This window comes from Thunnus albacares, chromosome 10 (assembly GCF_914725855.1).
Source record: "Thunnus albacares chromosome 10, fThuAlb1.1, whole genome shotgun sequence".
Lineage (NCBI taxonomy): Eukaryota > Metazoa > Chordata > Actinopteri > Scombriformes > Scombridae > Thunnus > Thunnus albacares.
Window position 1 is genome coordinate 13083733 of NC_058115.1, and position 10509 is coordinate 13094241.

At 40.8% G+C, this 10509-nt stretch overlaps 2 protein-coding genes across 2 annotated transcripts; one reads left to right on the forward strand and one right to left on the reverse strand.

Moving 5' to 3' along the window:
- Positions 1 to 1063: 1063 nt before the first annotated feature.
- nsdhl (NAD(P) dependent steroid dehydrogenase-like) lies at positions 1064 to 4869 on the reverse strand. The gene is made up of 7 exons (XM_044364129.1): positions 4606 to 4869; positions 4350 to 4511; positions 3043 to 3189; positions 2805 to 2933; positions 2515 to 2657; positions 1956 to 2058; positions 1064 to 1770 (listed from the first exon to the last, which is right to left on the reverse strand). Exons 1-7 carry the CDS (start codon positions 4624 to 4626, stop codon positions 1438 to 1440), a joined length of 1038 nt encoding a protein of 345 aa, XP_044220064.1. The 5' UTR covers positions 4627 to 4869; the 3' UTR covers positions 1064 to 1437.
- Positions 4870 to 5317: 448 nt separating this feature from the next.
- On the forward strand, positions 5318 to 8784 carry cetn2 (centrin, EF-hand protein, 2). The gene is made up of 5 exons (XM_044364130.1): positions 5318 to 6464; positions 6700 to 6864; positions 6982 to 7110; positions 7470 to 7607; positions 7830 to 8784. The coding sequence occupies exons 1-5, from the start codon at positions 6462 to 6464 to the stop codon at positions 7917 to 7919; spliced, it is 525 nt and encodes a 174-aa protein (XP_044220065.1). The 5' UTR covers positions 5318 to 6461; the 3' UTR covers positions 7920 to 8784.
- The last annotated feature ends 1725 nt before the right edge of the window (positions 8785 to 10509 follow it).

The window sequence follows — 10509 nt, forward strand, 5'->3', positions numbered from 1 at the left end:
GACAAGTCTGTGCTCGGGCATTTGTCCAACAATTTCTTCAACAAATTGCAACAAAAAGCACTTTCTAAGCAATTGGCCACAGTATGCACTCTTTCAAAACACAACATGGAGATCAGCCTACCACTGTTTCTATAGAAAAAGAACAATCTCTCACATACTTTGCATATATTTACAAAGCCTGTTCAAATCAGAAAAGGGTGTGAATAGATTTCGCAACGTCAGACAGTGAAGGTGGAAGAGGAAATTACCAAGTCTTAGAGCCAAAGTTTCACTCTGGTGAGCACAGTGGCAAGTGTAAATGCTCACGTCTATTATCTACCTCGATCCCTCTCCCTCTTTCCCCTGAACAAGAAACCAGTCAGACGGCCTTGCCCAGTGGCTCTGACTCTAGCAGTGAATCATTAGGGTGCTGCTGGCGCAGAATTAAAAAGAGAATGCAAAGTATCTGAACTTAACCCCCACCTTGATTTCACCACACCAAGACATGGAATGACAAAATGCTTGACCTAGAAAAGACAAAACTCTACAGCAGCAAAATATTTAATATGAATACTGTGAAAATGAAGCATTCTGATAGCTACAGGTTCTTCTGTTTCTTAACCTTGTGAAATTATGACAAATCATCATCAGTGACAGGAAAAAAAATGTATTGTGGCTCAGGGTTTTTTTCATCACCCATCCCATTATTGTATTCGATGACAGTCGTAGAATAGTATTCTAATCACTAGCAGACGCACATGCCATCCTGATGATATGCAGTATCTCATACCGGAGTTACGGTATTGCAGTATCATAAGCCCTGGCACACAGTCAGCCTTCTAATTCATCCTGAAAGTGTTGGATGTGGTTGAGGTCGGGGCTCAATGCAGGCCAGTTACGTTCCCCCACACTAAACTTGGAAAACAAGGGGAGCATCATCATGTCAAAAGAGCAAAGGGCATTCCCCAAAATGTTGCCACGAATTTGAAAGCACACTGTTGTAGCATTAGCTGGACAGGAACGTCCACATACCTTTGGCCATACCATGTAAATGTATCACTTTAAACAATCATTTTCAACCGAGTTGTATCAGAAGAATCATTGTTTAATGGAATGTATTAAGGTATTTTGACAAAAACAGCAGTCTCTCAAAGTGTACAACACAAGAGTGAAACACATGAGAATGAAGCAATAATATCTGTAAGTATTTTCACAGTGTAAGATCAGTATATTTACGTTTGCATAAACAGTGCTGTAAATCAAGATCTCACTGCAGTGTCTGTTGACTCAAACCAGGATCATCTGCTGCCCTCTGCTGGTCAAAATGGTGCATTAATATTGAAAAGGCACAGCGTGAGGAATAAAGATAAATTGTCTGTTTTGAACTGTCTATTCAGTGTAACTGTACTAACACCCTCGGCCTTCCATGTCTCAACAGTCTTCATGTCCATGTTGCCGTCAAGCCCCTTGTCTGAGGTGAGGGTAGCTCTGCACCGTGCGTGCTATCCCCTCCTTCAGACTGACTACAGGTTTATAGCCCATGTCCTGTTTGGCACGGTCACAGCTGTAGTAGTGATGTGTTCCAGCCAGAGCCACTCTCATTGGTGTAAAGGTGGGCTTGAAGGACACTAGAGGGCGCAGGATCAGGGCCAGCAGCCAGAGAAGCAGGGCCAGTCCGTACACAAGGGCATAGGGGAGGTGGTAGCGTGGAGCAGCATATCCCAGACCAACCAATACCTCAGACATGAAGTCCCAAAACCGAATCGGCTCATCATTAGTGATGTGGTAGGGCTGAAAGAGAGACAGAGGAGATTTAATCTTGCAGAGTCAGCACAGATTTATCCTTCCAACACAAAACCATTGGTAAAGGCATTCACTGATTAAAAGAAGACTGGTAACGGGATTTTATTTGACATCATTTTCTCAACCAGCTGTACCATGAGGTTGGCTCCGCTTCAGATTTTATTCTCACTCACTTTTCCACATATGGGGGAGTCTGGCTTCAGGCGTTCAGCAGCCAGGATGTGACCGTGAACTACATTCTCCACAAAGGTGAAATCCACCAGGTTGGTTCCATCACTGACGGAAAAAAAGAAAGAGAATGAAACAGCAGTACAGCAGGCTGTGAGCCACTACATCGCTACCATTTCCAACTTCTCAAGTGGCAGGTAAGTTGTGGGTAAGCTTAAGACGATGAGTGAGTGTGTTCAAGACAGGGAAGAGTGGGTAATAAGGTGTATAACTAAGGTTCATAGATAATCAAATTTCAGACTCCAGCAATTTCGGCACCTTTGGATTATTAATGTTCATCTCAATCTTTTAAGTTTACACACTGTCAAGGTTTTAACAAGCTGTCTATCTATTGTTGGAAAGTCAAAATGCAGCCATATATAGGCCTTCAGGTTTAGAGGAGCACTGAAACTCGGCTGGATATCAACAATTATTTATTATAGCAGATGAATTCAGTTGGAAAGGCATGATTTATAATTGAGGCATCAATGCAGCAAATGAACTGTCACATCCATTTGAACTCACCCAATAATGAACTTCATCTTGCCCCTGCGAGCCGTGTCCACCAGGATGGGGACCAGCTGTGGATCCCGAGGTCCAAAGATGCCATGAGGACGGATGGCAACTGTGAGGAAACCTTTCTGCTTGTCACACGCCTCGAGGACCAACTTTAAAACAAAGACGGGATAAAATGTTAATAATATTCAACATTGAAACTCCACTAATAAATGAACCAAATAATCAAGGCAAGAGTGCCACCACTGGTCCACTGTAGTGAAACCAACAAGCTAAAATTGAAAATACCGCTGTCCTACCTTCTCTTGCTTAATTTTGGTCTCTGTGTAATAGTCAATGGGCTTCTTGGCATATGGTAAGTCCTCTCTCCCATTCTTAATGTCTGTCCCCTCAAACACCACACTGGCACTGCTTGTCAAGACCAGTTTCTGGACAAAACAAATAGTTAAAACACTTCACATCTCTCATCCTTGAACAGTAAATTGTAGGTTTAAAACAAAAAAAGAAAAGCCCACTCTCTCATCCCCGCAGCCTAACCTGTACTCCAGTTTCAACGCAGGTCTCAATAACAGTGCGCGTGCCCTGAATGTTGACCCTCTCAAACAGCTCGCGGTTATCGCTGGCAGGGGCTGGGGAGGCACAGTGGAAGACCAGGGACACATCCTTCAGAGCTGGCAGAAGAGCCTGAAGCAGAATGAAACAGACACCTCAGAGCTCTTCAGCCATGTACAGAGCTGTTAGCACCTTTTAACACGTCAGTCCAAGATCTCCTACAAATGTTCAACTGGGTTGAGATCTGGTGACTATGACGGCCATAGCATATGATTTATGCCTTACGGATTGGGGTATTGTCATCCTGGAAGAGACCACTACCGTCAGGATAGAAATGTTTCATCATAGGATAAAGGTGATCACTCAGAACAGCTTTGTATTGATTTGCAGTGACCCTTCCCTCTAAGGGGACAAGTGGACCCAAACCATGCCAACAAAATGGCCCCCAAAGCATAACAGAGCCACCAGATCCCCTCACTGTATGGGTCAAGCATTCAGATCTGTACCAGTTTTTCCTTTAACTTGTCACCCATCTGTATTTCAGCCAAGTTAGGGATAAGTGACTTTTGCAATGCATAATTCAAAGACAATTTCATCATAAGGGTAATTGTTCTAGGTTAAAGCTACTGTAGTTTTTTAAGTCTTGAGGCAAGTCTCAAGTGTTCATTAACAAATTGCAAGTATTGCAGGGCTCTGAATCATTAAACTGACCTAAGACTTTTAAACTTTTTCCATTTAAAGCTGTATTATTGGTTAGACTTGAAAAAACATGAACCTGTCTTAAAATAATACTCACATGTCCATTGAAATGATATGTAACAAAAGAGATGGGAACACAGTTGTTCTGTGCAAAAATACATTTGAAAGTTCAGCTGACACTAATTAGGCTTCAGCAGTCCAAGTTAGACAAATTGAGAGGGAAGTTACAGTGATTTTGGTGAACAATTCCCTCTTTGAGTATTCCAGTTATGACTGAACTTAGGAGTCAATTTTTAGCACAGAATGAGAACTGCAGATTTGTCCCTCATAATGTACCACATACTTGGACCTGTGCTGGGAAGGGATCTCTTCACTGCCAGAAGAACAATTACAGCAACCAAAAACAACAAAACAGTGAGCTTATCCTTTAACAGTGAGTTACACATAGCTGGGATCCAGTCCTTCCATTGCATAGGCCTGATAATTAAATATCCAAGCTGTGTAACGTTATTTTATTTACCAAGTCTAATCTTGAGACATGGAGGTTTTTTGTTTTGACAGCCTACAGAGCTCAGGCTGAGAAGAAAGGTTACCTGTTTGTCGCAGAGGTCTCCCTGGTGGAAGCTGACTCCAGGCAGCTCGTAGCTCTGACGGATGTCAAACACAGAAACGGAGTAACCTCGATCCAACAGCTTCTCCACCAAGTGTCTGCCCAAGAAACCAGATCCTCCGATGACTGCACATCGTTTATTACTCTGTAGGACACGCAGAAAGTGATTATTAATACATTTAAGGCAAATAGGCAGCATTAGCATCATGAAAAGGTGTAATTTACACAATTTAACGTACCGGTCGAACGCGCGTGGCCATAATGAGTCAGAAGTGATCAACAGGTGAGCAGATATCAGGACTTGACGTACACTGTGGTGAAAATATTTTCCCTTACAGATGGAAGAGTGAATTCTGTCCCTTATTGTCTAATACGAGGGACACGAACAAAAGACGGCTATTAATTGAAGTGGCACGCGATATTGTCACCTGTAGTCAGTCGGCGCGTGCAACTAAACTGCATATATGCCATAAACTGTCTGCATGAGCTGAGTGAGGACTGCTCTGTGATTGGCCGAGCCGGCACCCAGCACAGAGATGACGTTTACGAACAGCCAATAGTGTGCAGAATACGTAAAAGAACGCCACAATTTAGACCAATCAGAGACCACAAAGTGACTCTATCCGCGTCTTTGCCCAAAGACCACGCCCCCTGTCATGCTGTCAGAGCAGCATCCACAGAGGCACTGAGGAGTTAATTAACTACTATATTAATATTTATTCTACTTCTAACACTTGCATTCTTGCCATATTACATCTAAAAAAAAAACATGAAGGCAAAATAAACATAGACAGATTAAACCAATGTTAATACGTCAGATGATTTCTGGTAGACTAACTAATCTGTGCAAATGGGAATACTGCATGAGTTCAGAAACATGTAACAGAAAAAATAATACCATAGTGATAAAAGGATAATAGCAAAGTTAAATCAACAAGTAACTAACTAGTTTCAAAAGAGTATCTGAACATATATTTCAACTCAATTCAAGTTTATTGTCATTATGCAGTGCAGAGAACACGGACAATGAAAAAGTGTCTTCAGATTGTGCAAAAGGCAGATAATTTATTTTTTTTAAAGAGCAAATATGTGCATGCAATTAAAACATAAAACAATCTAAACATGTGCAATCAGACATGTTTATAATATAATATTTGAGAACATATTTGGGATTTGGTTATATACCTGTACCACAGGGTATGTTATGCTTTAATGTGGACCCTGATAATAATATAATGCTCACTTCAAAAGTGACAGTGTCCCTCTTGGTCACAGAAGAAATAGATGTTAGCTGCACAGAGGCAATATGTATTCTCTATCTTATCATTATGATATTCTACTCTATAATCTACAATCTTATCATTATCTTTCTTATTATTATCATATTCTACTTTATTAGAAGAGGCTCTCATACATTTGTGATCTGAGGTCTAATTTAAAAGCTGACACTAGAGGGTGCATTGATGCATTGATAAAGCAAAGCAGTTGCACCATTCATATACAATATGTATTGTGACATATTTTGCCAATAAATATGACACAAACACTTCTCCATTCTGCATACTCTGATCCAGCATCTCATATTTCTATTAGAAATCCAAAGAGGTTTAACTTTAGTCTCTGCAGCTTTGAATTTTCTGATCGTGTCTTGCGCCCCGTGATTTTCAGCAGCCAATCATCTTTTTGCCCGACTGGTGTGTTTGATTTTTACTCCCATGTGTGCCTTCTCTGTACTCCTTTAGCCTCTGAAACGATGCGCTTGTTTCCTGGCACAAAGGGTGATCAAATCAAACGTCTGGACTCCATGACAGCAGCTGCTAGAAAGCAAAATCTGTGCATGCTGTCAGCTAGAAACGTTCATTTTCTTCGCATTTTAGCCGCTGATCCCGCGAAATAAATACAAGGTTTTGAGGAATAAGAGACTATCTTATAATTAGAGTAATTAAGCGGTTAATGCGTGCGACTGATGTAAACCAGAGGCCGTTTTATAATCTCCACCTCCCTAAATGATAGGGAGGCTTCATAGCCAAGAGGAAAACATTGATTGCCCAGTAGATCCGCAGTTCCTTTTTGTCAGTCAAACATACATCAACCAATGGTGAGTGAGAATGTTTTTAATCTGATAATAACCTAAATGTATCTTATTGTGCTGAATTTGAGCCGCAGGTGATGGATGTTTACATTATCCCTTATTCTTGTGAAGAGGTTGGTTTTTACAGGTCAAGGAAAAATAACATTTTCCCCCGAGACACCTGTCAGATCTCAGTGTAGACGTGGCTCTTGTTCTTGGTGCCATTTAGAGGTTGATTTTTTTCCTCCTGTGTCCCCACCAGGCAACCAGTGCCAAGAGACCATCCCTGCAGGGTCCGGTGCCCCCTCCTCGCAAGAAGTCAAGCCCCAAACCAGAGCTGACTGAGGAGCAGAGGCAGGAGATCAGGGAGGCCTTTGAGCTGTTTGACACTGACGGATCTGGATACATCGATGTCAAAGAGCTCAAGGTAAAAAGGGGCTCAAATGCTGCTCAGAAACAACATGTGCCAGGAGAGAAGAAAACAGTAGCATCCTTATACTGTAACCATTTTTATCAGCTTCTCTGTGCTGCCCCACTCTACCAGGTTGCGATGAGAGCACTGGGGTTCGAACCCAAGAAAGAGGAGATCAAGAAGATGATTGGTGAGGTGGATAAGGATGGAACAGGGAAGATCTCCTTCACTGACTTCTTGAGTGTCATGACACAGAAAATGGTAGATATATCTATGTTCTATTTCTTGAACTGTTATATACTGTTATATACTTATAACTGTGTATTTCTATTTATTGTGAATCCACCACTCATAGTGAGCTAAGACTGTACTCTAGTTCCTTTTTCTCTTTAGGTTTGAAGTAAGTGGCTAGTTTTGTTTTATGGCAAAAAAAATACAGATTTAAATCTATTAGAACCCACTTTATCAACCCCTCATGAATATCTTGTACTGCCTTTCATCAAGACAAATTCTGACCATTTTTCTTTTCATTTTGTTCGTTCTGTTGTCTCATTTTGTGACTACATGATGACAACATGACATGATTTAATAAAACTGCTCTCCATTTTATCTGAATTCAGGCTGAGAAGGATTCCAAAGAGGAGATCCTGAAAGCTTTCCGCCTTTTTGATGATGACGAGACAGGGAAGATCTCGTTCAAGAATCTGAAGAGAGTAGCCAAAGAGCTCGGAGAGAACCTCACAGATGAAGAGCTGCAGGTAAGGCACGATATCGTGTCATAAAACAATATTCACATCCTTCCAAATACAGGCACACTACTGCAACGTGCAGGCCGAGAGCCATGACTTCAATTTTGAATAATGTCACAAGAACATTTGCTCTTGAATGCTATCAAATAACAAACTGGTTGATTTGCTCATGTCTACTGTATCCATCCTTTTTTTAGAAAATTTTTCCTCTTTTACTGTGTGTTTCTGAAGGAAATGATTGACGAGGCAGACAGAGATGGAGACGGGGAAGTGAACCAGCAAGAGTTCCTGCGAATTATGAAGAAAACCTGCCTGTACTGACAGAAGCGCATGACACAACGTTTGGTGATACGGCGTCGAGGGGATCGTGGGTGGTTTTACATGTAATGCTGCTCATACATCTGGTTCTATCTCAGAATTTTACCTTTCCTTATTATTGTGTTGTGCCATGCATTTTCACTTAACAATGAGTCAAATCATATCAAAAAGCTGTCACATGCTATCATTGAAAGGAAATAATTCAAAACTTGAAGAGGAAGTCCGGTCAAATGCCAAATGATCCTGCTTTACATGATAAGACATTTGCCAAAAACAGTAAAAACTCAGTGCAAGATTTGTCTTGTTCGGAATGCTGCATACTTTTTGTGAAAAATATATTAATATTGATTATGTGGAGGTTATAATGTTGTTAAGAAGATTCTCAGTGCCTGCCTTAGACGGTGACAAACATACTACATTCCAATGTGTTGTCTGTGCATTTAGTTCGATCCATCTGTAGATTGTTGAGTTGATACCGGCAACTGCAGTGTTTCATGATTTTGGCTGTTGTATACTGATTGTCCAGTTCATGTGAGCAGCTGGTTAACCGCTGGTGATTAGAGGGTGCTGTCTCACCTCAGTGCTGCCTGTGGATTTGTGCCTGTGCCTCTTTTAAGGGGCGATCATCCCAATCATAATCAGGGAATCTGCCCGACCTCTCTGACCCGCACGCCTTCCCCACAAACCCCACTATCTTTAAAAATATGATTGCTGATGTATTTTTCTTGTAGCATTGAGTACTCATCCTTCTGTTGTGCATACTTTCCCCTCTGTATTTTTGAATGTTTTGTATGATATATAGTGAATTAATGAGTAGATAAACAGTATATTAGTGTTTAAGGTACAAATTAAATATCTTGAAGCAGTTTGTCCTGTCTTATATGTTTCATTATTATCCAGTAAGTATCAGTGTTTGATTAACTTGACTGTTTTTTTTATTCACATCATAAAAGTTTGGTTTTATCCTACTGCCACTAATAAAACACATATTGTTTGCCTTTGAAAAGCAAATGGTTTACAGGAAGATGATGCTATCAGTTAAATTCAGAGCCTGCTCTGCTCAAGACAAATAAAAGTTTCTCTTCATTCAGGCAGCAACAACTCTTTACACAAATGATCATCAGATTGTACGACTTAACTTTGGATGTTGACTTTGGAAGATATCCCCAGGTTGTAGGTGATGGTTGTTGCTATATCTAGAGCATCACTGTGCAGATAGACAGGGATCAGGTAGCTGTCCATGACCACAGGAACTGAAAGGAGAATGGTCTGAGCTGCCTGGAGGGTCAGGGTCACAGAGGCTCTCTTGGTGCACAGCAGTCCTGTGTGCTGAGCAGACAGAAGCATCCCGGGATGGTAAGGTAGCAGAGAGGCAACAACACGGCAGACCCCACAGTGCAGTACAGTGATGTCACGGACAGGCAAGGTGCAAGGATGAGAGATCGACAGCAGGGAAAGGGAGAAACTGACCTGGATGGTGTTGAGGCTGATACATAAAGTCACACAGCTGAGAAGTCTCATATGGCTGCAACAGTTGCTTTCTTCCTTTGAGGGCTCATCAAGAATTCATGGCGCAGGGGCCACCTGACAGCTACAAAGCGGTCTACAGCCAGAGTGGCGCTCAGGAAGAGGTCCACCTGTGTAAAAGATGAAGTCAGATGGAAACCTCAGTTTGGGCATCACCTGACAAGTAAAGGTTTTAGTAGTGCAGTTCATGTAAAGAGGGAGGCCAGAGCATGAATTTAGAACATATTCATGACTATTACGACATCCCAGCCAAACTACTTCCCATTTTTAATCTAAAAACATTGTTATTGCAGGAAGTTGCACTTTCAAGGAGGTCTCAGTTAAAATGAGTTGTTGTTACTAGTGAGCTTGACTGTGCTGCACTTTTCCATCCTCTCTCCTCAGTAATCCAAACATCTTCCTGCACAGACATGTGATTTACTGTAATATTGGACATTTCATTCAGTAATATCATTACATGGAAATCTCAACAAACATGTCAAATTACCAATGGGTGTAGATTATCAAGAATCATGATACAAATGACACAATCATTTAAACCAGAGTAATGCCACACATGTCCAGAAGAGCAGGAAGTCAGGGCTAGTCTTGAATTAAAATAAATTCTAATCTCTACAGTAATTTAGTGTATTAAGACTGCATCTAACAATTATTTTCATTACAGATTAATATGCAGATTATTGATTGATTGATTTATAACTGATAAGTCATTTGATCTACAGAGTGTCAGAAATCAATGAGAAAAGGCCATCACAATTTCTCCAAACACAAGGTGACATCTTCAAATTGCTTGTTTTGTGTGACCAACAGTTAAAATCCACTAAAATTAAATTTATAATGATATAAAACCAAAATCCTCACATTTAAACAGCTGGAACAAACAATTCGTATTACATATTTTCTTAGAGATTATTTATTGGGCAGAACATCCAATCAATCTCTAGCACCTGGATAGTCTAAAAACCAAATAAAAAAACACTTTCACCTCATCTAAAATGGAAAAAAAAATATGCATCACTCACTCTTAGATCTACCTCAAAGTTAGTTTTCCCTCTTGGTCAGCTCA

Excerpts from the sequence above, each read along its gene's own strand:
- cetn2 (XM_044364130.1), top strand. Across the intron at positions 6,865-6,981 it reads TCGATGTCAAAGAGCTCAAG|GTTGCGATGAGAGCACTGGG; the intron begins GTAAAAAGGGGC and ends CCACTCTACCAG. Across the intron at positions 7,111-7,469 it reads GTGTCATGACACAGAAAATG|GCTGAGAAGGATTCCAAAGA; the intron begins GTAGATATATCT and ends ATCTGAATTCAG.
- nsdhl (XM_044364129.1), bottom strand. The coding sequence starts at position 4,626 with ATGGCCACGCGCGTTCGACCG. Across the intron at positions 3,190-4,349 it reads GAGACCTCTGCGACAAACAG|GCTCTTCTGCCAGCTCTGAA; the intron begins GTAACCTTTCTT and ends ATTCTGCTTCAG. Across the intron at positions 2,658-2,804 it reads CCAAAATTAAGCAAGAGAAG|TTGGTCCTCGAGGCGTGTGA; the intron begins GTAGGACAGCGG and ends TTTGTTTTAAAG.